The sequence below is a fragment of the Pleurodeles waltl genome, chromosome 12, assembly GCF_031143425.1.
Source record: "Pleurodeles waltl isolate 20211129_DDA chromosome 12, aPleWal1.hap1.20221129, whole genome shotgun sequence".
Taxonomy (NCBI): Eukaryota; Metazoa; Chordata; class Amphibia; order Caudata; family Salamandridae; genus Pleurodeles; species Pleurodeles waltl.
The window spans coordinates 643485217-643511189 of NC_090451.1; the positions used below are offsets into that span (position 1 = coordinate 643485217).

A 25973-nucleotide genomic window follows, 5' to 3' on the forward strand; every position below is an offset into this window, starting at 1 on the left:
ACTAGTCATCCCACACTGGAAGTCGGGTATGGTTTCAGGGGGCATCTCTAAGATGCCCTCTGGGGTGTATTTCACAATAAAATGTACACTAGCATCAGTGTGCATTTATTGTGCTGAGAAGTTTGATACCAAACTTCACAGTTTTCAGTGTAGCCATTATGGTGCTGTGGAGTTCGTGCATGACATACTCACAGACCATATACTCTTATGGCTACCCTGCACTTACTTACAATGTCTAAGGTTTTGCTTAGACACTGTAGGGGCATAGTGCTCATGCACTTATGCCCTCACCTAAGATATAGTGCACCCTGCCTTAGGGCTGCCAGGCCTGCTAGAGGGGTGACTTATCTATACCTATAGGCAGTGTGAGGTTGGCATGGCACCCTGAGGGGAGTGCCATGTCGACTTAGTCATTTTCTCCCCACCAGCACACACAAGCTGGCAAGCAGTGTGTCTGTGCTGAGTCTCCAGGGTGGCATAAGACATGCTGCAGCCCTTAGAGACCTTCCCTGGCGTCAGGGCCCTTGGTACCAGGGGTACCAGTTACAAGGGACTTTTGGATGCCAGGGTGTGCCAATTGTGGAAACAAAGGTACAGGTTAGGGAAAGAACACTAGTGCTGGGGCCTGATGAGCAGGCCTCAGCACACTTTCAATTCATAACTTGGCATCAGCAAAGGCAAAAAGTCAGGGGGTAACCATGCCAAGGAGGCATTTCCTTACCCCCCCCCACACACATACGAAAGAGGATGAGACTAACCTTTCCCAAGAGAATCTTCATTTTCTAAGTGGAAGAACCTGGAAAGGCCATCTGCATTGGCATGGGCAGTCCCAGGTCTGTGTTCCACTATAAAGTCCATTCCCTGTAGGGAGATGGACCACCTCAACAGGTTTGGATTTTCACCTTTCATTTGCATTAGCCATCTGAGAGGTCTGTGGTCAGTCTGAACTACAAAGTGAGTACCAAAGAGGTATGGTCTCAGCTTCTTCAGGGACCAAACCACAGCAAAAGCCTCCCTCTCAATGGCACTCCATCGCTGCTCCCTGGGGAGTAACCTCCTGCTAATGAAAGCAACAGGCTGGTCAAGGCCATCATCATTTGTTTGGGACAAAACTGCCCCTATCCCATGTTCAGAGGCATCAGTCTGCACAATGAACTGCTTGGAGTAATCTGGAGCTTTGAGAACTGGTGCTGTACACATTGCTTGTTTCAGGGTGTCAAAGGACTGTTGGCATCATTCTACAGTCCAGTTTACCTTCTTGGGCATTTTCTTGGAGGTAAGTTCTGTCAGGGTGTCACTATTGATCCATATCCCTTCACAAACCTCCTGTAGTACCCAGTCAAGCCAAGGAATGCCCTGACTTGAGTCTGGGTTTTTGGAGCTGCCCAGTCCAGAATAGTCTGGATCTTAGGCTGGAGTGGCTGATCTTGGCCTCCACCTACAAGGTGTCCTAAGTAAACCACAGTTCCCTGCCCTATATGACATTTGGATTCCTTGATAGAGAGGCCTGCTGCTTGCAGGGCCTTCAACACCTTCTTCAGGTGGACCAGGTGATCCTGCCAGCTGGAGCTAAAGACAGCAATATCGTCAAGATAAGCTGCACTAAAGGACTCCAAGCCAGCAAGGACTTGATTCACCAACCTTTGGAAGGTGGCAGGGGCATTCTTTAAACCAAAGGGCATCACAGTGAACTGATAGTGCCCATCAGGTGTGGAGAATGCTGTCTTTTCTTTTGCTCCTGGTGCCATTTTGATTTGCCAGTACCCTGCTGTCAAGTCAAAGGTACTTAAGTATCTGGCAGCACCTAATTTATAAATTAATTCATCTGCCCTTGGAATGGGATGGGCATCTGTCTTTGTGACAGAATTAAGTCCTCTGTAGTCCACACAGAACCTCATCTCTCTCTTTCCATCTTTGGTGTGAGGTTTGGGGACTAAGACCACTGGGCTAGCCCAGGGGCTGTCAGAGTGCTCAATGACTCCAAATTCCAGCATCTTGTGGACTTCCACCTTGATGCTTTCCTTTACTTGGTCAGACTGTCTGAAAATTTTGTTTTTGACAGGCATGCTGTGTCCTGTGTCCACATCATCGGTACACAGGTGTGTCTGACCAGGGGTTAGGGAAAAGAGCTCAGCAAACTGTTGCAGGACCTTCCTACAGTCAGATTGCTGTTGGCCAGAGAGGGTGTCTGAATAGATCACTCCACCAACTGAGCCATCTTTTGGGTCTGTGGAGAGGAGATCAGGGAGAGGTTCACTCTCAGCTTTCTGGTCCTCATCTGTTAGTATCAACAGATTCACATCTGCCCTGTCATGGAAGAGTTTGAGGCGGTTCACATGGATCACCCTTTTGGGGGTCCTGCTAGTGCCTAGGTCTACCAGGTAGGTGACCTGACTCTTCCTCTATAGCACTGGGTAAGGGCCACTCCATCTGTCCGGAAGTGCCCTAGGAGCCACAGACTCCAGAACCCAGAATTTCTGCCCTGGCTGAAACTCAACCATAGCAGCCTTTTGGTCATACCACATCTTCTGGAGTTGTTGGCTGGCCTCAAGGTTTTTACTTGCCTTTTCCATATACTCTGCCATCCTTGAACGTAGGCCTAGTACATAGTCCACTATATCTTGTTTAGGCTTATGAAGAGGTCTCTCCCAGCCTTCTTTTACAAGAGCTAGTGGTCCCCTTACAGGATGGCCAAACAGAAGTTCAAAGGGGGAAAACCCTACTCCCTTCTGAGGCACCTCTCTGTTGACTAAAAACAGACATGGCAAAAGAACATCCCATCTCCTTTTGAGTTTTTCAGGGAGCCCCATGATCATGCCTTTCAATGTCTTGTTAAATCCTTCTACAAGACCATTGGTTTGTGGATGGTATGGTGTGGTGAATTTGTAAGTCACCCCACACTCATTCCACATATGCTTCAGGTATGCTGACATGAAGTTGGTACCTCTGTCAGACACCACCTCCTTAGGAAATCCCACTCTGGTAAAAATACCAATGAGTGCTTTGGCTATTGCAGGGGCAGTAGTCGACCTAAGGGGAATTGCTTCAGGGTATCTAGTAGCATGATCCACTACTACTAGTATGTATTGGTTCCCTGAGGCTGTGGGAGGTTCAAGTGGACCCACTATGTCCACACCCACTCTTTCAAAGGGGACCCCCACCACTGGAAGTGGAATGAGGGGGGCCTTTGGGTGTCCACCTGTCTTACCACTGGCTTGACAGGTGACACAGGAGACACAAAACTCCTTGACCTTCTGGGACATGTTGGGCCAATAGAAGTGGTTGACTAATCTCTCCCACGTCTTGGTCTGTCCCAAATGCCCAGCAAGAGGAATATCATGAGCTAAGGTTAGAATGAACTCCCTAAACTCCTGAGCCACTACCACTCTCCTAGTGGCACCAGGTTTGGGATCTCTTGCCTCAGTGTAAAGGAGTCCATCTTCCCAATAGACTCTATGTGTTCCTGTTACTTTTCCTTTGGACTCTTCAGCAGCTTGCTGCCTAAGGCCTTCAAGAGAGGGACATGTTTCTTGCCCCTTACACAACTGTTCCCTTGAGGGTCCCCCTGGGCCTAGGAGCTCAACCTGATAAGGTTCTAACTCCATGGGCTCAGTTCCCTCGGTGGGCAGAACTTCTTCCTGGGAAGAGAGGTTCTCTTTCTCTTGATGTGTTGAAGCTGGTTCCACAGCCTTCTTTCCTTTTCTCTTGGAGGGTTGGGCCCTTTTTCCAGGCTCCAACACCTCTTTTTCACCCTGAGCCTTGCACTGTGCCCTTATCTTGACACACACCAGTTCAGGGATACCCAGCATGGCTGCATGGGTTTTGAGTTCTACCTCAGCCCATGCTGAGGACTCCAGGTCATTTCCAAGCAAACAGTCTACAGGGATATTTGAGGAGACCACCACCTGTTTCAGGCCATTGACCCCTCCCCACTCTAAAGTTACCATAGCCATGGGATGTACTTTAGTCTGATTGTCAGCGTTGGTGACTGGATAAGTTTGTCCAGCCAGGTACTGACCAGGGGAAACCAGTTTCTCCATTATTGGATCTTTCATAGATTCACATGCTTGAATCATCCCCGTCGTCGAGGTGGGAGCCTCACGGTAACTTTAAATACACAAAGCAGTAAGTCTGTAAGTTTAAAACCAGTAGGCCTCAGTAGGCCTTATAGGATATTTTATAGCCTATTCACCTTGTTTTGTGAAAAGACCCAAACTTCAGTGTCAACCAATCAGGATTCAGCCCCTCCCCAACACTCCCAACAGAGGCTGAATTCCCTCAGATTTTCTACCGCACGTCGTGTGAAGGGAGTCTCCCTGAGCTCTGCTCAGTTTACCTTTTTTCTGACTGAAAATTCTTTCTCTCAGGAACTCAACTTTCCAACTTTATCATGTCTGAAAAGACAAAAAAAGGGTCTGTTTAGAGACTTTGGCAGTTGTGGGAAGAAGAGGCTACATGTTGATGACCCCCACAAGAAATGCATCTACCGCCTCCATCCAGACCAAAAGGTGAGAGACTGCAAGATCTGTCGCACCTTTAGTCAAAAAACCCTCAAAGACCGTGAGGGTAGGCTTCTCTTGTGGCTGCAGAAGCAGAAAGCCATGGAACATCTTTCCTCAGACGAAAGTGAAGCGTCATCTCATGCTTCTCACTCCCAAAAAAGAACAGGTGAGAGAGGAAGATTGCCTGATGAGCCACCAAGGAAGATGGCTAAAAAGATGAAACAGGTCTCTACTGAGACAAAAAAGGGTGTTCCCCATTCAGAGACACACACAAGTTTGCCAAAAAAGGTTCATTCAGAGCCTACTACGCCTTTACATAAGAAGAATACTGCAAAAAAGGCATCCCTGTCTGTCACCCCAGAAAGATCCGGAGAAATTCTCTTCAGCAAAAAGGCACCCGACGACGATAATTACGGCAAAAATATTTTAAAATGCGTCGGCGAACACGTCGTCAACGGCGGAGGCTTCATGGGTCCACCAATTGACCAAGGCACTTCCGTCTATGAAGTACCTCTCAATGAAGTTTAAGAAGAGCACAGCGCCGAGGACAGCACCATCGGCGACTCAGATGTCGACAGGGGAACCGTCGGCGAAAGAACGCGCGACGAAGAAGCCGTCGACTAAGGAACCGTCGACGAAAGCACCGCCGACGAAGGAACCATAGACGAGCATATCGTCAACAGCAGTAGCAATGTATAGACCATCGACCCTCCTGGGTACTCCACCCCACCAATTTTCAACTATGGTGCATATTCTCAAGACGATTCAACGAGATTCTTACCTCTTTCACTCATCACCATGGGGGACAAAGCTTCCGATATTCTGCCAATGCATACCTCCCCAAGCAAAGTATTGCCATATCCCCAACAACATCTCTTGGATGATGATGATGACGCATACTCCCAAGACGAGGGAATGTTCGGGGCAGCGAGTAGCCCGTCTCAGCTGCATGTAAAATACCAGGATTTTGATGACGAAGATGAAGAGCAGTACCAGCCCAGCTATGCGTCAACATCATACCCCCAGCAGAACAACAATTACCCCTCTTCATGCCAAGCACATTAGTGGCAGACCTTCAATGTATGCTCAATGACTACTACAGAAGGTTTCTACCATCAACACCTACCACACATCCCAGGCCTGAAACCTACCAGACGCCTCGTCAAACCCAGCCGACCATACTCCCGGAGACACCACAGGCTAGCATACCATTGACTAGCCCAACACAAGAAGCTCATCCCTCGTCAGACGATGAAAGGGAAGAGGGTGAGTTAAGAGATTCTGAGACCAGTGAATGGGATGATTACCTCGTCCCTACACCATCTCCACCTCCAGCAGGTCCAGTGGATTCGCCTCCAGAGGACATAGGAAGTTTTCATATTATCTCTCATGAAACAGAGTGCTTCCTTTACGACTTCAAGGGACCATCAAAGAAATCGGTGAGAGCAATACAGATAGTAGATTTCTTATGGCAGGAAGGGTTAAAGGCGATGAAGAATCCGGCGACAGTGCCCTCACAAATGCCAAGGCTAGAACAGAAATATAAGGCCCTGGATGATTCTCCGGCCTGTTTAGTGTCGCAGCCGAAACCTGATTCAGTAATATCACAGGCAGCGCAACGACGTTCTAGAAACCCCTCCACGCCTATAGCATCTCCCCCAGACAAAGAGGGGAGGAGATTAGATAATATCGGGAAAAAATTCTCCTCGGTAGCGGCGGTCACAGTCAAGGCAGCTAACTCCCTCGCCATCCTAGGGAGATATGATCGCCAGATTTGGGCAGATATGTCTGCTTTCTTGGATCTCTTGCCGGAGGATGTCAAGGTAGAAGCAAAAAAGGTGTTGCAGGAAGGAGAACGGATTGCTGCAGAGGTTATAGACAGCGCAATAGACATTTCTTTAACTGGTTTCAGACATTTGGCTGGTGCAGCAGTCTTGCGTAGGCAAGGATGGTTAAAGGCTACATCATTTCGACCGGTGGTCCAGAGTCGCGTTCTCGACATGCCTTTTGATGGTGAGAGTCTGTTTGGGAAGCATGTCGACGACATGTTGCAAGCCATCAAAACAGATACGGATACAGCAAAATCACTAGGGGCCAGATGTAGCAAGAAGGCAAATTGCGAGTCACTATGGGGTCGCAAAGACCCACCTCATTAATATTAATGAGGTGGGTCGCAATTTGCGACCCCATAGCGATTCATGGCACTCACGGGGATGGAGGCCTGCTGGTAACAGCAGACCTCCATGTCCGTGACTGCTTTTAAATAAAGCAGTTTTTTTTTTTCAAAGTGCAACCCGTTTTCCTTTAAGGAAAACGAGCTGCACTTTGAAAAAAAAAACCGAAACCTTTAGTTTCGTTTTTTTCAGGGCAGGTAGTGGTCCATTGGACCACTGCCTGCTCTGAAAAATACTTTTTTTGGCCAGACACAAAGGGGAAGGGGACCCATGGGGACCCCTTCCCGTTTGCGCCTGGGTTACCATCCACTTCAAGTGGATGGTAAATGAAAATGCATACCATTGCGACTCGCAAATAGGAAGGGAACACCCCTTCCTATTTGCGACTCGGAAATGCATTTTGCGAGTCGGAACCGACTCGCAAAATGCATTTCAACATAGCAAAGACGCATTTGCGACTCGCAAACGGCGATTTTCGCCGTTTGCGAGTCGCAAAGTCTTTGCTACATCTGGCCCTAGGTACCTTACAATATAAAAAGCAACCTTTTCGTGGAGCAAAGGGAAGAGGAGGTTACTCCTTTCGAGGGGGCTACCATCAGTACAGACACCATCAGTACAGACCCCAGTATCAGTCTTCCTCCATAGGATCCCGACAACAGTACCACCAGCAACAGCAGCATTACAGGTTGCCACCGGCCGCGGCCTATAAACATCCAGCAAGAGGAAGAGTGGCTGCCCGAGGAAGGGATACTGGCAGGAAACAATGACCCACCAACCATTCCAGCGTTCTTCCCCTCACCAATCTCGAGGGTTGGAGGTCGCATCACTTCCTATTTCCTTCAATGGGCGGCGATAGCATCAGACAGATGGGTGCTCGATATAGTGGCCAGAGGCCATACTCTGGAATTCACACAAACACCACCAACTGTTCCTCCATCGGGCCCTCCGCCCCGAGGGTGAACCAACTCCTCAAGGAAGTGCAAGTGATGCTGGGCAAAGGAGCGATAGAACCAGTACCTTTTTCTCAAAGGAACAGGGGATTCTATTCCCGCTTCTTTCTCGTAAAGAAATCCTCCGGGGACTGCCGCCCCATCCTGGACTTAAGAGCACTAAACAAGTTTCTAAAGAAACAATCGTTCAGGATGGTAACACTGCAGGATGTCCTGCGCCTTTTAAATACTGGAGATCTGATGGCATCCCTAGACCTCCAGGATGCTTACTTTCATATTCCAATACACCGCAACCACCGCAAATTCCTCAGATTCATAGTAGGTGGTATGCACCTCCAATTTCGAGTTCTTCCATTCAGTCTCAAATCGGCCCCCAGAATTTTCACGAAAATGTTGGCTCCGGTAGCAGCACATCTCCGCCAGTCGGGTATGCAGGTTTTTCCTTACCTAGACGACTGGCTCATAAAGGCACCTTCAAAGCCTCAGGTGATAAGTCATATTTTGGTTTGCCTTCAATTGCTAAACAGCCTGGGGTTTGTCGTCAATTATCAAAAGTCTCAGCTTCACCCCACACAAGTATTAAAATTCTTAGGAGCAATACTAGACACGGTCCACAGCAAGGCGTATCCGTCTCACGAGAGGAAACAAAAACTAACCTCCTTAGCACACAGACTCTCTACAAAAAAGTTTGTTTCAGTCCGCATCTACAAATCATTGCTAGGGATGATCTCATCATGCATTCCGCTAGTCCCAGATTGCAGGCTCCATATGCGACCCCTGCAAGAGCAATTGGATGTACAGTGGACTCAGGTGCACAGTTCGTTCGAAGACAGAATTCGCATAACACCTCTAATGCAGACCACCATGAAGTGGTGGGCGACGCTGACCAATTTGTCCAACGGACTCACATTCCTTCATCAAGTACCCAGTTACATAGTAACAACGGATGCTTCTCTCGAGGGATGGGGTGCACACTGCCAAGATCTGCAAGTCAGCGGATCCTGGAATGCAAAAGAGGTTCAGCTCCACATCAATTACCTAGAACTCAAAGCGATAGACCTAGCTCTAAAAGCTTTCTTGCCAAAACTACAAAATTCAAGCGTCTTAATCAGAACGGACAATACGACCAGCATGTTTTATCTTAACAAGCAAGGGGGCACAAGATCCCTACAACTCTCGCAACTAGCTCAGGATATCTGGACATGGGCCATCAAGCACAACATTTCGCTCAAAGCGGAGCATGTGCCAGGACAGACCAACCTTCTGGCAGACACACTGAGCAGGACAGTGATACCATATCACGAGTGGGAGCTAGACCAGAAACTTCTCAATCGACTTTTCCTTTTATGGGGCAAACCAAATCTCGATCTATTTGCCACACTCGAGAACAAGAAATGCCAGTATTATGCAAGTTTGCTTCCCCAGAAATGATTGTGGGGAAATGCGTTTTCGATGAGATGGTCCGGGGTCTATGCCTATGCTTTTCCTCCGATCCCGCTCATACCGAGAGTCATCAACAAAATGAAGACGGAGGGGTGTCGCCTCCTATTCATAGCTCCCAGGTGGCCCAGACAGGTCTGGTACACGGAGCTCCTAATGCTCTCCGAACAGCCACATGTGCAACTCAAACAGAGTCCGACCCTCTTGACAATGCACCAGGGACAAGTCAGGCATCCAGATCAGTCATCTCTTCACTTGTCGGCTTGGCTCCTAAATTCAATGAGTATGTAAATCTAAACATTTCCTCTGAGTGTAGAGACATCTTAGCCAAAGCTATAGCGGACACTACCAACAAAACCTACAAACTTAAATGGAAACGTTTTTGTATATGGTGTGCAACAGAAGGTATACATCCTATTTCCGCTCCTCCAGAGCAGATACTTCCATATCTCTTGCTGTTGGCAAAGTCAGGACTTTCATACTCCTCCATTCGAGTGCATCTGGCAGCAATCTCGTGATACCGTAGATCACAACACATGGTCTCATTATGTTCCACCAGAATTGTGAAACAATTCATGAAGGGCCTTTTTCGTGTTTTCCCACCAGGTCGGAAACCTCCACTGTTATGGTCCCTGAATGTTGTATTAATGCAGCTCATGAAAGCTCCCTTTGAGCCGATCCACAGAGCCGATCTAAAATTCATCTCATGGAAAACAGCTTTACTACTAGCTCTTACTTCAGCCAAAAGAGTCAGCGACATTCAGGCCTTCACTACTAAAGAGCCTTTCCTCCAATTTACAGATTCCGGTGTAATCCTAAGAACAAATCCTAAGTATATCCCAAAAGTTCCTTCAACTTTTCATTTGAATGAACCAGTCATCTTAAAAACCTTTTTTCCAAATCCACAAACGGTAGCCGAGAAGACATTACATTCCCTGGATATAAAAAGGTGTCTAAAATTTTACTTACAGAAAACACAAGTCATCCGTCAGTCTGACCAATTATTTGTTGCATTTGGTGGAACAAGAAAGGGACATGCAGTGTCCAAATAGACTATAACCAGATGGATTGGCCTCGCAATCCAATTCTGTCATGCTAAGGCTGGTAAACCGCTCCACAACAAGGTGAGAGCCCATTCTACAAGATTGGTAGCCACTTCAGCTGCACTCTTTGCTGGGGTGCCACTGCATAGCATCTGTAGAGCGGCCACATAGTCCAGCCAGCATACGTTTACAAGACACTATTGTCTCGAAGAAACAAATAATATTGATACAGCGGTGGGGCAGGCAGTACTGAGGCATCTATTTCGTTAAGGTGAGCCTCTTACAACATCCCACCACCACACTCAAGGTATATTTGATATTGTTTCTCAGTTTCCTTGATATCTAATTTTATATTACAGTGTGGATTGCTCTAATACTTTGCTTCATGCTAGTCGTAATACCAACGCTTTTTCATATTGTGTTAACATGTTGTAGACCTCAAAACAACAACGTCACATATTGTATCATAATATTTCTGACATACAGTTTTTTCTATTATTGTTATATTTATTAACGTGATTGATATCACTTGGAGAATTGTGATAAAATAACAGACAGATTAATTAGCTAAATTCTCCAACATTGCTGCTCGTTACTCTGATTCAAGCATGTGAATCTATGAAAGATCCAATACTGGAGAAGAAAATGAGTTACTTACCTGTAACGGCAGTTCTCCAGTATTGGTATCTTTCATAGATTCATATGTGACCCACCCTCCACCCCTCAGAGGCTCCCCTATTATACAGATATTGAACTTCACACTTGTACTAGAAAATCTGAGGGAATTCAGCCTCTGTTGGGAGTGTTAGGGAGGGGCTGAATCCTGATTGGTTGACACTGAAGTTTGGGTCTTTTCACAAAACAAGGTGGATAGGCTATAAAATATCCTATAAGGCCTTCTGAGGCCTTCTGGTTTTAAACTTACAGACTTAAACTGCATTGTGTATTTAAAGTTACAGTGAGGCTCCCACCTCGACGACGGGGATGATTCAAGCATGTGAATCTATGAAAGATACCAATACTGGAGAACTGCAGTTACAGGTAAGTAACTAATTTTCTTCTCTGTCACCATGGTGACACTGGCACCTGTATCCCCCAGGCCTTCTACACTTTTCCCATTAATTAAGAGTTGCTGCCTGTATTTTTCATATTAGGGGGGCAGGCAGCCAGTGTGGCTAAATCCACCCCACCCTCAGAGACTAATGTAGCTTCAGTGTGAACCCTGATTTGCTCTGGGCACACTGTTGATCCCACTTGGAGACTGTCCATTCCAGTGTTAGCTGGAGTAGAGTTAGAAGTGGAACCTTTCTTGGGACAGGCCTTGTCTCCAGTTTGGTGTCCTTGCTGATTACAGCTACGACACCAGGCCTTTTTGGGATCAAAGTTTTTACCCTTGTACCCAAAATTGGATTGTGAAGAGGCTTTGGGCCCTCCCTCCTGAGCAGGTTTTTGGGGCCCTATAGAAGTCTCTTTACTTTTTCCCCTGGATGTCTCAACACTCTTCCCCTGGGGAGTCTTTGTGACCCCTTTCTTTTGGTCCCCCCCTGTGGAAGTCTTGGTCACCCTCGTCTTGACCCAATGGTCCGCCTTCTTTCCCAATTCTTGGGGAGAAATTGGTCCCAGGTCTACCAGATGCTGATGCAGTTTATCATTGAAACAATTACTTAATTTTACTTTTCTGGTTGCACAAGCCCTCTCAAAAGCTGTGAACCATTTGGTGATGTCATCACCATCTTCATATTTAGTTACAATCCCTTTAGGGATTTTGAACATGTCAGGAGAATCTCTGACCCTATTTATGTTGCTGCCACCACTGATGGGACCAAAACCCATCTCTTGTCTTTCCCTTTCTATGGCTAGGAGCTGTCTCTCCAAAGCCAATCTTTTGGCCATCCTGGCTAGCAGGAGGTCCTCTTCATTGAGGCTGCCCTCAATGCTTCCAGAGTTGCTGGACTCTCCTGTGAGAGAAGCAGCATCTCTGACTACCACTTGTGGAGACAGGGTTTGAGGGACCCTGTTCTCCCTAACTAGGAGTGGGGGTGGGAAATCCTCCACATCACTAGCTTCCCCCTCTGGGAAGGTATCCTCAGAGGGGTTGTTCTTAGCAAACTCTGCCAAAAGCTCCTGGAGCTGTACTTTGGTAGGGTTTGAACCAGTTTTAATCTTTTTGGTTTTGCAAAGAGACCGTAACTCTGACATCCTAAGATGCAGGTAAGGGGTGAGGTTGAGTTCCATCACAATCTCTACTGCATTAGACATTATGGGGGTCATTCCATCCCTGGCGGTCGGTGTTAAAGCGGCGGCAAAACCGCCAACAGGCTGGCGGGAAAAAAAATGCAATTCTGACCCTGGCGGAAACCGCCAACAGAGACCGCCACTTCAACACACCGCCCGCCACGGCGGGACAAACAAACAGTGCGGCGGTCACCGCCAACAGACAGGCGGGAGACAATGTACCGCCCACCCTATCACAACCCACCAATCCGCCACCTTTTCCGGGGCGGTAGCCCCGCCGATAAAAACACGGCAGAAACAGCCATTTCAAACGGAAAACGCTCACCTCCATACACCCCACGAGGAATCTGAACAGCATGGAACCAGAACTCCACATCCTCCCAGCGATTGTCTTCCTGCTCCTCTACCAGGAGCACGAACACCGGCGCAGAAGACAATGGTGAGTACTGCACCGACACAGGGGAGGCAAAAAAATACGGGGACACACATATGCGACACACCCACTCTCACCCACTACAACACACACATCAATGCATAGCAACACATCACAGTTACCCCCCCAAACTCCCCGTAAGAATGCAAAGACAAAAGGAAATGATTATAAACATTGGAATATATTGTATAACTGGCATTAAAATATATCACACATCTAAAACTTTATATACATAAATTGTCCTATCCGATATGTGTATCAGGTATTGTCCGTGGGCCACTGGGCCCAAATCACATGGGCAAAGCCCACACAGGATACCTGACTCCAACGGAGAGAACACTGCAGGGGCATCAGATACCAAAACTACAGGCACCTCAGGGGGAAGGGAAGGGGGGGCACCTCAGCCAGATGAGTCCACAACGCCAGATCCACGCGGGGCCTCCATGGCCACTGTGCCATCCTGGGGAGTGCAAAGCCACAGTCTCTCAAGTCCAGACAGTGGGTGGGCTGCCCACTGTGCCATCCTGGGGAGTGCAAAGCCACAGTCTCTCAAGTCTCTACAGTGGGTGGGTTGCCCACTGTGCCATCCTGTGGAGTGCAAAGCCACGGTCTCTCAAGTCTCGACAGTGGGTGGCTTGCCCACTGTACCATCCTGGGGAGTGCAAAGCCACAGTCTCTCAAGTCAATATCAGTCTCCACTGGTACTGGAGGGTGAGTAGTGCCCAGAGTGCTTCGTCCAGCGCAGCGGTGCTTGAGATGAAGAGCCCAGCGGAGCGGTGCTTGAGATGAAGGGCCCAGCGCTGCAGTGCTTGAGATGAAGGGCCCAGCGGAGCGGTGCTTGAGACGGCGGTGCCCAGCGGAGCGGTGCTTGAGATGAAGGGCCCAGCGGAGCGGTGCTTGAGATGAAGGGCCCAGCGCTGCAGTGCTTGAGATGAAGGGCCCAGCGGAGCGGTGCTTGAGACGGCGGTGCCCAGCGGAGCGGTGCTTGAGATGAAGGGCCCAGCGCAGCGGTGCTTGAGATGAAGGGCCCAGCGGAGCGGTGCTTGAGATGAAGGGCTCAGCACTGCGGTGCTTGAGATGAAGGGCCCAGTGCAGCGGTGCTTGAGACGGCGGTGCCCAGCGGAGCAGTGCTTGAGATGAAGGGCCCAGCGGAGCGGTGCTTGAGACGGCGGTTCCCAGCGGAGCGGTGCTTGAGATGAAGGGCCCAGCGCTGCGGTGCTTGAGATGAAGGGCCCAGTGCAGCGGTGCTTGAGACGGCGGTGCCCAGCGCAGCAGTGCTTAAGATGAAGGGCCCAGCGGAGCGGTGCTTGAGACGGCGGTGCCCAGCGGAGCGGTGCTTGAGATGAAGGGCCCAGCGCAGCGGTGCTTGAGATGAAGGGCCCAGTGCAGCGGTGCTTGAGACGGCGGTGCCCAGCGGAGCGGTGCTTGAGATGAAGGGCCCAGCGCAGCGGATCAGCCCATAGAGTGGAGGTCATTCGCCACCTGACCTGTGGCTGGCTGCGCCTTCCTGCCCACCTGGGATGGGCCTGGTGGGGCCCTCCTGGGCTGCAGTACCGGGCCTGTTGGTGTCCTCCTGCCCACCTGGGATGGGGCATGCAGGGCCCTCCTGCACAGCTGGGCTGCTGGCGGTCTTGTCGGGCGTGCTGCCCTTCCCAGCCTTCCCTGGTCGCCTGTGGTCCTTCCCCACCTTTGGCAGTGTGCCAGGTGGCACCACACTCCCTGCCGGAGCCATGGTAGGGATTTTTGTCCCAGGTGTTTTAGGCCTCTCGCGACGGCCACTGACAATCTTTGCATGTTTTTGCGGTGGTGGGCTGCCCGTGCCTTGGCTCCCTACTGAGCTGGCTGCCCTTGAGGGTGGGGGACTCCACAGTCCATGGCAGACTGTCTTCACAGGGCCCGCTTTTGTGGCGGCTGAGGTACTGACTGGAGTCTTGTTAGATGGATGGGGTGGGGGAGTTGTAGGAAAGAGGTCAAGTTTGGAAAGGAAAACAAGTTTAGGAAGAGAGGGACGGGTAGGTGTAGTAGGTATGGGAGTGGAGGAAGAGGTTGTGGTTGTAGGAGTTTGAAGTCTGGTGTCTTTGGGTGCAGGTGCCTGGGCTGGAGGCTGTCGTGGGATGGATGTTGGGTGGGTGGCTGCCTGCGTTTGTGTAGCTTGGAAGATGGGGTGACAGACACACTGGGAGAGGACACAGGGGACGTGTGAATGGTAGTGGGGGTGGCGACTGCACGTGTGCGGTGGGTTCTGGTGGGTGTGCTGGTGATGGACGTAGTGGCTGAAGATGTTGTGCATGCAGGTGTGAGTGGAGACGTGACAGGGAGGGAGGAGGGAGACGAGGAGGAGGGGGACACAGTGGAGGCAGTGGGTGTTGGTATGTCTGTATGTGGATGTTGCTTGTGTGAATGCTTGTGTGATGTGTGGTGCTTATGTCTGGATGAGCTTCCCTTGGGTGTTGAGGTGTGTGCAGGCTGGTCTGATGGTGTGTCTGGGATAGCCAGAGGTACAGGTGATAGGGTCTGAGTGGAGGAAGTTGGAGGGGGGAGGCTAGAGACAGGGACAATTGCTGCCATCAGTGCTGAGGCCAGAGTGTTGAACGATCGCTGATGGGCAGCCTGACCAGAATGAATGCCCTCCAGGTATGCATTACTCTGGTGCACCTCCCTTTGTACACCCTGGATGGCATTCAAAAGGGTAGACTGCCCAACAATGATGGTCCTCATGAGGTCAATGACCTCCTCACTGAGGGCAGCAGGGGTGACAGGGGCAGGGCCTGAGGTGCCTGGGGCGAAGGAGATGCCCACCTTCCTGGGTGAGCGGGCACGGGGCAAACGATGAGGGGCTGCTGGGAGGGCGGTGCTGGTGCGCTGGGTGGCGGCTGTACCTGTTGTTGCGGGGGGCACGGATGTTGCCGCCACCACAAGGGAGCTCCCTTCAGAGGACGAGTCGCTGTCACTAATGTCTGCACGGGTCCCCGCTGTGGAGCTCCCCTCGCCCTCCGTCCCACTGGTGTATTCGGACTCCGTTGCATGGCCCTCCAGGGCCATGTGGGATGCAGCTCCCTCGTGCTCCGATGCCACTTCTCCTCTGCCTGATGATGCTAATGCACACATGAACAGGAAGACCACAAAAAAGGGGGGGGGGAGAAATAAAGACATGTTGAGTGCATGCATTGGTGACACCGTTGGCGGAGAGGACAGACACAGAAGCCCCCTGCACTACGCCGCGCATTTGGGGTCCACTACTCAATCCGTGGGACATGGCCTACAAGACTATGGACGACAACTGCACACATAGATGACACAGGGCCATGAATAGCTGTACTTGGCACCCTACAGAGGTGGGGGGCGGGGGCACAGGGCCATGCCTTACGGAGGGGCCTAGCCTACAGAATTCGCCCTGGCCTAGGGATACCCACAGCCCTCCTCCCCCACCCAGACACCTCCACTGCGCGCTAAGTCACCAGGATTGGAGTGTACTCACCCCCTTGTGTCTGCTGTGATGTCCTCACGCGCCCATCCAAATCGGGGTAGGCCACCGCCAGGATCCGGGACATCAGGGGGGTCAAAGTACGACTGGCACCCCTCCCACGTTGGGAGGCCATCCCCAGCTGAGCCTCCGCCGTCTTCCTGCTCCAGCGTCGGATGTCCTCCCATCTCTTCCGGCAGTGGGTGCCCCGTCTGTTGTGGACCCCCAGGGTCCGGATGTCCTTGGCGATGGCACGCCAAATATCGATTTTCTGGTGGGCGCTGACCTATGTGACATGTACAGGGAGAGAAGTATAATCATCACCTTCTGCATGCTCCATGTGAGTGGCCACCCCCATCCCCACCCTTGCCATGTGGCACATGCTCTCATCTGTCGTTTGATGCATGCCTCAATCGCTCCCCTCCCCACCATCTTTAATCCACCCGACTCAACACAGGCATTGCCCCCAAAGCATGGTCCCAGTGTACTTACCTGTTGGTCTGGAGGACAGTAGAGTTGCGCATACTGGGGGAGGACCCCATCCACAAGTTTCTCCAACTCCTCCGCAGTGAAGGCAGGGGCCCTTTCCCCAGTCGCATGAGCCATTGTCTCTTCCAGACCTAGGTCACAGCAGCACTTGCAGTATAGGTCCTCTCCTGTGGAAGATCAGGTATCGAGTGATTAAGCAGATAGAAAATGGCGGTCACGCCCGCGGCGGTGCGTACTGCGACCGCCGGCGCACATCGTCATTGGCTCCTGAAACCCATAGGGTTCAATGTTAACCAATGCTGCTTTGCGCCGCGGTCTTCGACCGCCTACCGCCACGGTGTGCCACGCCAGCGCATTGACCTCACATCCCATTGTCGCACTTCACAGGTCAGGCAGCCGCCATTTCAAGGGCCCACATGGCTTAATTTCTACTGCATCACACATACCTAGGCCTTGCCTCGACACTCATACAAGCCATACAATGCATTGGGAATCGTGTTATGTGCAAGCTGTGGGAACGTACCTGTGGGTTGATTGACTCTGTGCTCGTTGTTGTCCTTCATAGGCACCGTTCGCTGGGACATGCGAGGAGATGGAGGAATCTTCCAGTGTACAGACCGCTGGTGGACCTGTCGACAATGGAAGAAAGACATGTCATACTGACATCCCTTACGTGATGGGTCAACTCCAGAGGCACCGTGTGTGGCTAATTGGTGACTCTGGTTACCCCAACCTGTCATGGCTACTGACCCCAGTGAGGAATCCCAGGACAAGGGCAGAGGAACGGTACAATGAGGCACATGGGCGTACTAGGAGGGTGATCGAGCGGACCTTCGGCTTACTGAAGGCCAGGTTTAGGTGCCTCCATATGACAGGTGGATCCCTAATGTACTCACCAAAGAAGGTGTGCCAGATCATCGTGGCCTGCTGTATGCTTCACAACCTGGCTTTGCGACGCCAGGTGCCTTTCCTGCAGGAGGAAGGTCCAGATGGTGGTGTTGTAGCAGCTGTGGAGCCTGTGGAGAGTGAAGAGGAGGAAGGCGAAGAGGACGACATAGACAACAGGAACACAGTAATACAGCAGTATTTTCAATGACACACAGGTAAGAATCCACACCGGCATATTACATTTACTTAAAGACTACTACCTCTCTACTGTCTGACCTTTTCCCCCAGTGTATGGTAACTGAGTTGTGACTTTCCATTCCGATTTCAGAGATGTGGGCCCCACTGCGTGACATCTGCTTTGTTTCCCCATGGACTACAGCTGTGTGAGAGTGGTATGTTGTCATCACAATGTAAATGAACAATTTGCCACGGTTATGTCTAATACATTTGTTCAAAATTACAGCCAGACTCCAGATTGTTTTGTGCAATAAGTGTGTTTATTAAAGTGCTTTAAATTGGTAAGTGTTTGCCATTCAGTGAGGGATGATGGTGGAGGAATGTCCATGGCAGAGTGCAGATTATCAGTCTCACAGGTGCATTGTCCAAATGCCTGTGGAAAGAGGAGCAGGGGCAGTTTAAGGTTGGACAGGGTGACAATGTGGGACAGTGGGATGACAATCAGGGAGGTATCCATTCCTGGCGGGGGTCTTGGCATCTTACTCTGTCTTCTTCCTGGATCTCAGGGCCTGCTTGCGGGGTGGTTCTCCTTCTGCAGTGGGTGGGGTTCTGGTGGCCTGTTGGTCTTGTGTTGGGGCCTCCTGTCCACTAGCGCCAGCGGAGGTGGTAGGCATTTCTTGGTCCATGCTAGTGACAGGGGCCCTTTGAGGTGCCACAGTGTCCCGCAATGTGGTGACTACCTGATTCAGAGCCACTACAATGGTGCCCATGGCGGAACTGATGTTTCTTAGTTCCTCCCTGAACCCCATATACTGTTCCTCCTGCAGAAGCTTGATCTCCTGAAACCTGGCCAGGACCGTCGCCATCGTCTCCTGGGAGTGGTGGAATGCTTCCATGATGGTGGATAGGGCCTCGTGGAGAGTGGGTTCCCTGGGCCTGTCCCCCCCCGTCGCACAGCAGCCCTCCCAGTTCCCCTGTTTCCCTGTGCCTCTGTCCCCTGGACCGTGTGCCCACTACCACTGCCCCCAGGTCCCTGTGGTTGTTGGGGTGGTGGGTTAACCTGGGTGCCCTGTAGTGGTGGACACACTGCTGCTTGACGTGTCCTGGGGACAAAGGTATGGGCCCGCTGGGTGGGTGCTGTGCTGGTGTTCCCAGAGGGGGGTAGGTCTGCTGTGGCCTGTGGCTGTCTGAGGGGAACCGACTGTCCCGAGGTCCCCGATGGGCTGGGCTGGTCATCCAGATCCAGGGAGACAGAGCTGCTGTCATCACTGTGGGCCTCTTCTGGGGGTGGAGTGGACATTTGTGGACCCTCCTGCGCGGTGACGTGGCGTTCGGGTCCTGCAGGGGTATAAAAGTATGGTTATTGCTTCTGTGTGTGCCATAGCGTGCAATGGGTGGGTGCCCGTGTACCCCAGTGCTGGCATTCCCTTGTGGGGGCTGTTGTGACGGTGGTTTGGGGGGGGAGGATGGGTATGTGCAGTGGGCATGCTTAGGTGATGGGTGTCCATGGTTTGTGGTCGCATGCAGGGCTTGGTGTTGGGATGGGTGGGTTGTGATGGTGAGACATTTGCAAGGAGGAGGTGTGATGGAGGTGGGGGTGGGGGTGAGGGTGGGGGTATGAGTTGGCATGCTGGTGGGTGTGGGGGATGAAGAAGTTAAGATTTGACTTACCAGAGTCCATTCCTCCGCCTACTCCTGCGAGGCCCTCAGGATGCAGGATCGCCAAGACCTGCTCCTCCCATGTTGTAAATTCTGGGGGATGAGGTGGGGGTCCGCCGCCAGTCCGCTGCACTGCAATGTTGTGCCTGGATACCATGGAACGCACCTTCCCCCGTAGGTCGTTCCACCGCTTCCTGATGGCGTCCTGATTTCTTGGGTGCTGTCCCACAGCGTTGACCCTGTCCACTATTCTGCTCCATAGCTCCATCTTCCTGGCAATGGTGGTGTGCTGCACCTGTGTCCCGAAGAGCTGTGGCTCTACCCATACAATTTCCTCCACCATGACCCTGAGTTCAGCGTCAGAAAACCTGGGGTGTCTTTGCGGTGCCATGGGGTGGTGTGGATGAGGTGTGGGGTGGTGTTTGTGGTGATGAGTGTGGTGAGTGTAGTGGTGTGTGGTGTTTTGTGCGTGGATGTTGTGTGGGTGATGGTGTGGTGTGCCTCTGTGTGATGGGCTTGTCAATTGCTGTGCTGTCTCTCTCTGGCCTTCTCTCAGAATTTGTGGTCGTAGGGGTTTGTGGGTGATGTGGGTGTGTATTTTATATTGTGTTGGGTGTGTGGGAGTGGTGTTTGTATGTGTATCAGGTGTGTGAATTTGTAATTGTCCAATGTGGCTGTGTTTTGGAGATGTGTGTGTATTTTGAGCGCGGCGGTATGTACCGCCAATGGAATACCGCGGTTGAAAGACCGCCGCATGGATTCGTGGGTCGTAATGGCATGGGCGTATTTCTGTTGGCGTGACGGTGGAGGTTTGGTCATCGCCAGTTTCTCGCTGCCCTTTGGTGTGGCGGACTTTTGTGGATGTCGGTATTTTGGCGGGTTGCCTGTTGTGGGTCAGAATGACCGTGGTGGTTTGCCGCGGCAGTGTTATGGCGGTCTTCTGCACGGCGGTAAGCGCCTTTTACCGCCGAGGTTGGAATGACCACATATGTTTCTAAAAGTTGGAATACGTTTTAGGAATCTAAAACTATCGCTAGAACTTACTTCAAACTTTTACAAAACTTTTAAACTCTAAAAGAAATTCTAACAGGGACTAACACAAGGCCCTAGAAGGACTTTTAAAAATTTAGGAAAATAGCTCAAATTTCAAAAATCAGTTTCTAATGACAATTTTGGGAATTTAGTCATGTGATCAGGTATTGGCTGAGTAGTCCAGCAAATGCAAAGTCTTGTACCCCACCTCTGATCCACCAATGTAGGAAGTTGGCTCTGTATACACTATTTGAAAGTAAGAAATAGCATGCACAGAATCCAAGGGTTCCCCTTAGAGGTAAGATAGTGGCAAAAAAAGATAATTATAATGCTCTATTTTGTGGTAGTGTGGTCAAGCAGCAGGCTTATCAGAGGGTAGTGTTAAGCATTTGTTGTACACACACAGGCAATAAATGAGGAACAACACTCAAAGACAAATTCCAGGCCAATAGGTTTTTATATAGAAAAATATATTTTCTTAGTTTATTTTAAGAACCACACAAACAAACAATACTTTAAATGAAAGGTATTTCACTTAGGAACTTTAGGAACTTTGAATTAGCAAAATAGCATATACAGTTTTCACACAAATGGCAATAAGCTATTTTAAAACTGGACACTGCAATTTTCAACTGTTCCTGGGGGAGGTAAGTGTTTGTTAGTTTTGCAGGTAAGTAAACCATCTACAGGGTTCAAAGTTGGGTCCAAGGTAGCCCACCGTTGGGGGTTCAGGTCAACCCCAAAGTTACCACACCAGCAGCTCAGGGCCGGCCAGGTGCAGAGGTCAAAGTGGTGCCCAAAACACATAGGCTTCAATGGAGAAGGGGGTGCCCCGGTTCCAGTCTGCTAGCAGGTAAGTACCCTCGTCTTCGGAGGGCAGACCAGGGGGATTTTGTAGGGCACCGGGGGGGACACAAGTCAGCACAAAAAGTACACCCTCAGCGGCACGGGGGCGGCAGGGTGCAGTCTGCAAACAGGCGTTGGGTTTGCAATGGAGTTCAATGGGAGACCTAGGGGTCTCTTCAGCGATGCAGGCAAGGGGGGGCTCCTCGGGGTAGCCACCACCTGGGCAAGGGAGAGGGCCACCTGGGGGTCGCTCCTGCACTGGAAGTCGGATCCGTCAGGTCCTGGGGGCTGCGGGTGCAGTGTCCTTACCAGGCGTCGGGTCTTTTAAGCAGGCAGTCGCGGTCAGGGGGAGCCTCTGGATTCCCTCTGCAGCCGTCGCTGTGGGGGCTCAGGGGGGTCAACTCTGGCTACTCACGGGCTAGCAGTCACCGGGGAGTCCTCCCTGTAGTGTTGTTTCTCCACAAGTCAAGCCGGGGCGTCGGGTGCAGAGTGCAAAGTCTCACGCTTCCAGCAGGAAACGTGTGTTCTTTTAAAGTTGCTTCTTTGTTGCAAAGATGCTTCTTCTTTGGATCAGAGCCGCAGTCCTCGGGAGTTCTTGGTCCTTTTAGATGCAGGGGCGTCCTCTGAGGCTTCAGAGGTCCCTGGACCCTGTGGAACGCGTCGCTGTAGCAGTTCTTTTGAAGTGGGGAGACAGGCCGGTAGAGCTGGGGCCAAAGCAGTTGGTGTCTCCGTCTTCTCTGCAGGTTTTTCAGCTCAGCTGTCCTTCTTCGTCTTAGGTAGCAGGAATCTATCTTGCTGGGTTCTGGGAGCCCCTAAATACTCGATTTAGGGGTGTGTTTAGGTCTGGGGGGTTAGTAGCCAATGGCTACTAGCCCTGAGGGTGGCTACACCCTCTTTGTGCCTCCTCCCCGAGGGGAGGGGGGCACATCCCTATTCCTATTGGGGGAATCCTCCATCTGCAAGATGGAGGATTTCTAAAAGTCAGAGTCACCTCAGCTCAGGACACCTTATGGGTTGTCCTGACTGGCCAGTGACTCCTCCTTGTTTTTCTCATTATCTCCTCTGGCCTTGCCACCAAAAGTGGGGCCGTGGCCGGAGGGGGCGGGCAACTCCACTAGCTGGAGTGCCCTGGGGTGCTGTAACAAAGGGGGGTGAGCCTTTGAGGCTCACCGCCAGGTGTTACAGTTCCTGCAGGGGGAGGTGAGAAGCACCTCCACCCAGTACTGGCTTTGTTACTAGCCACAGAGTGACAAAGGCACTCTCCCCATGTGGCCAGCAACATGTCTGGTGTGTGGCAGGCTGCTAAAACTAGTCAGCCCACACTGGAAGTCGGGTATGATTTCAGGGGGCACCTCTAAGATGCCCTCTGGGGTGTATTTCACAATAAAATGTACACTAGCATCAGTGTGCATTTATTGTGCTGAGAAGTTTGATACCAAACTTCCCAGTTTTCAGTGTAGCCATTATGGTGCTGTGGAGTTCGTCCATGACAGACTCCCAGACCATATACTCTTATGGCTACCCTGCACTTACAATGTCTAAGGTTTTGCTTAGACACTGTAGGGGCATAGTGCTCATGCACTTATGCCCTCACCTATGGTATAGTGCACCCTGCCTTAGGGCTGTAAGGCCTGCTAGAGGGGTGTCTTACCTATACTGCATAGGCAGTGAGAGGCTGGCATGGCACCCTGAGGGGAGTGCCATGTCGACTTACTCATTTTGTTCTCACTAGCACACACAAGCTGGTAACCAGTGTGTCTGTGCTGAGTGAGGGGTCTCCAGGGTGGCATAAGACATGCTGCAGCCCTTAGAGACCTTCCCTGGCATCAGGGCCCTTAGTACCAGAGGTACCAGTTACAAGGGACTTACCTGGATGCCAGGGTGTGCCAATTGTGGAGACAAAGGTACAGGTTAGGGAAAGAACACTGGTGCAGGGGCCTGATTAGCAGGCCTCAGCACATTTTCAAATCATAACTTGGCATCAACAAAGGCAAAAAGTCAGGGGATAACCATGCCAAGGAGGCATTTACTTACACTCAACCTTAGGAATAAGCTTGTGTGTACATGTGTAAATGTAAATGCCTTCCTTTGATTGTCGATAACAAGGACACTTGTGACTTTGAGCCAAATAGGTTTCAACAGCAACCTGAAATGAGACTTGGAATTCAAAGCACCAGTGAAGAAAAGCACTTGTAAAAGAGGCATTGAAAGCACAGTTTTTTGAAGATCTTATGCACCTGGTTTATTGAACATAAGTGATTGTTTTATTTGATGCTAATGCAGTTTAGTGCTCTTGAAATCTAGTCTCCGAGCCCATCCCAGCCTTGAACCAGGAGCAACTTAGATGTTACATAATGATTTCTATGTATTTTCTGACTGCACGATGTTAAACCAACATTTTGTAGGTGATTAACTTTGTTTTTACAACACTGCTCGTCGGTTCATTTTAAAGCATTTGTTTGTCTTTTAGGCAGCAATGATGGGTTCAGGAAACTGCTTCCAAAAACTCAAAAGACCAAGAAGGCTTGCTATGCTGTACCTTTGGAAATGCGGTAATTTGCTGTGAAATATATATATATTTCCTTTAAAAACATGTAGAGCTGCTGTCAAAATTATTTTTATATTTTTTAATGTTCTGAGGCTAAGCCTGATATATATGCTTATACCTTTGCTCATTCCCATTCGCAACCATATGGATTCTATGCACCCTAGTAGGATGACAAGAAACTGCCTCTATGGTTGTTACTTTGGAGCTCGGCCTGCCTCTGCACACACGCTTGCATCATACACTCATGTTTCTTTTATAAGCCCAAAGCGCTAATCCCCCCTATCTCATCAGTTCAAAATAGTTCCCTCCCCAGTGCCAACCCTTCATGGATGGAACATGCTGACCTGTATTTATCTCCAAGGGCTCAAGCCTTACAATAGGGCTTGCTTTGGGTAGATAGACACCGGCACAAAGAAAGATATTGTTGAAATAAAATCCTTTTCAAGAAGCAAAACATGGGGTGACTTTAAGTATCATTAAAAAATATGTAACCAAAGTAAGGATCATGGGAGTTTATAAAAGCAAAAGGTCCAGCGGACACTATCCAATAGACATTAGATTAAATTATTTTCATTCTTTTCACAAACTTGTGATCCGTATGTAACCAATGAGGTGGCAGCCCAATAAACATATTAACCCCTTTCCATTGATGCCTTCCTGGCACTGTTTCCTTTCCATGGATTGCAGCATAGCCGTGATCCACAGCCAGGAAACAACACTAGGCACCAGGGATTGTTTAGGGGGTCGGCCCTCGAGTAAGTGGGCTGCCCCCCCCCCCCTGCTCGGGTCCCAGTAGGGTGTGGCATCGCACCCCCAAGGGCTAGAAAAAGATTTGTTTAAAAAATATATAAAACATGACAACTGGTGTCTGCAATGCACGGGGAATGCGATGGGCAGCTGCTTTTCTTTTAGTTTTGCCGGAATCTTCATGGGTCAGTGGGAACAACAGATTGTATGGACTGATGTGAATGAAAAGTGTACCAAGCACATTGTCTTTTGGACCAGGTTCATTGATGATTTGTTTATTATTTGGGACGGGTCCAAAGATGTCTTTCAAGACTTCTTTCAGAATATTTCTAGAAATGCCCTGAATTTGTCCTTTACCTATAAGATTGAAAAGGAAAAAATAGATTTTTTGGATTTGTTGGTCCAAATTAGAGAAGGACCAGTCCATACTTCTTTATACGGCAAACCTACGGCAGGGAATAGCATTTTACATGGGTGGAGCCATCACCCAAGCAAACAGAAATGGAGCATTCCATATGGAGAGTTACTTAGGGTCAAACGTAATTGCAGCAGTATAAAGTTTTATCAACTTGAGACAGAAAGGATGATTGAAAAGTTTAAAATCAGGGGCTACCCTCAGAGAGTTTTGCAGGATGCAGTGGAGAAGGTCGGATTAAAAACTAGAGATTATTTATTGGTGATAAAAGATAAGAAGAAGGACAACTTAAAACAGGTGAGACTGTCTACAACTTATAATGCAGAATCTGAAACAATCGGGAGAATGATTTGTAGACATTGGCATCAGGTCACAACTGACACCACGATTGGCTCTGAACTATCACGTTATCCACTAATAACCTATTGGAAACCGCCATCCCTAAGAGATAGACTGGTGCATAGTTATTTTACTACACAAAAATAATTTGGGGGTTGGTTAAAGGACCAAAAAGGCTTTTACAGATGTGAACATTGTAAAGCTTGCAAGCATAGTAAGAATGTAAAAGGTTTTTGTCTCCCCAATGACAAAGTTAGAAATATAATAAATTCATCACGTGCAGTAGTGATTAATGTATCTATGCACTGAGTTGTCCTTGTGGGTTACGTTATGAAGGGAGTACTATTTTTCCGGTAAAGAAAATAATTTTAGAACACATGAGAGCAATTAACAATGTTTTTTTTTGGATAGTTTTATAGAATTTTACCATATACAAAGAACATACATTAACACAAACAAGCCCCCTCATCATAGAAATAAGTGGTGTATGCTACAGCCCCCTTCAGTTACAACGTTGTCTCAGACCATAAGGGGAAGTCAACGAATGTTTCTCACAGTAAGCATCAGTATCAAGGGACACTTCTTCAAGCCGC

At 49.8% G+C, this 25973-nt stretch overlaps 1 protein-coding gene across 1 annotated transcript in view; it reads left to right on the forward strand.

Annotated features, from left to right (window-relative positions):
- The window catches only part of TDRD10 (tudor domain containing 10), a 696763-nt gene that overhangs the window by 603757 nt on the left and 67033 nt on the right, over nt 1–25973 (forward strand). The window contains exon 10 of the mRNA XM_069218205.1: nt 23802–23883. Within this exon, the coding sequence (XP_069074306.1) occupies nt 23802–23883 (82 nt within the window). The remainder of the gene's footprint in view (nt 1–23801; nt 23884–25973) is intronic.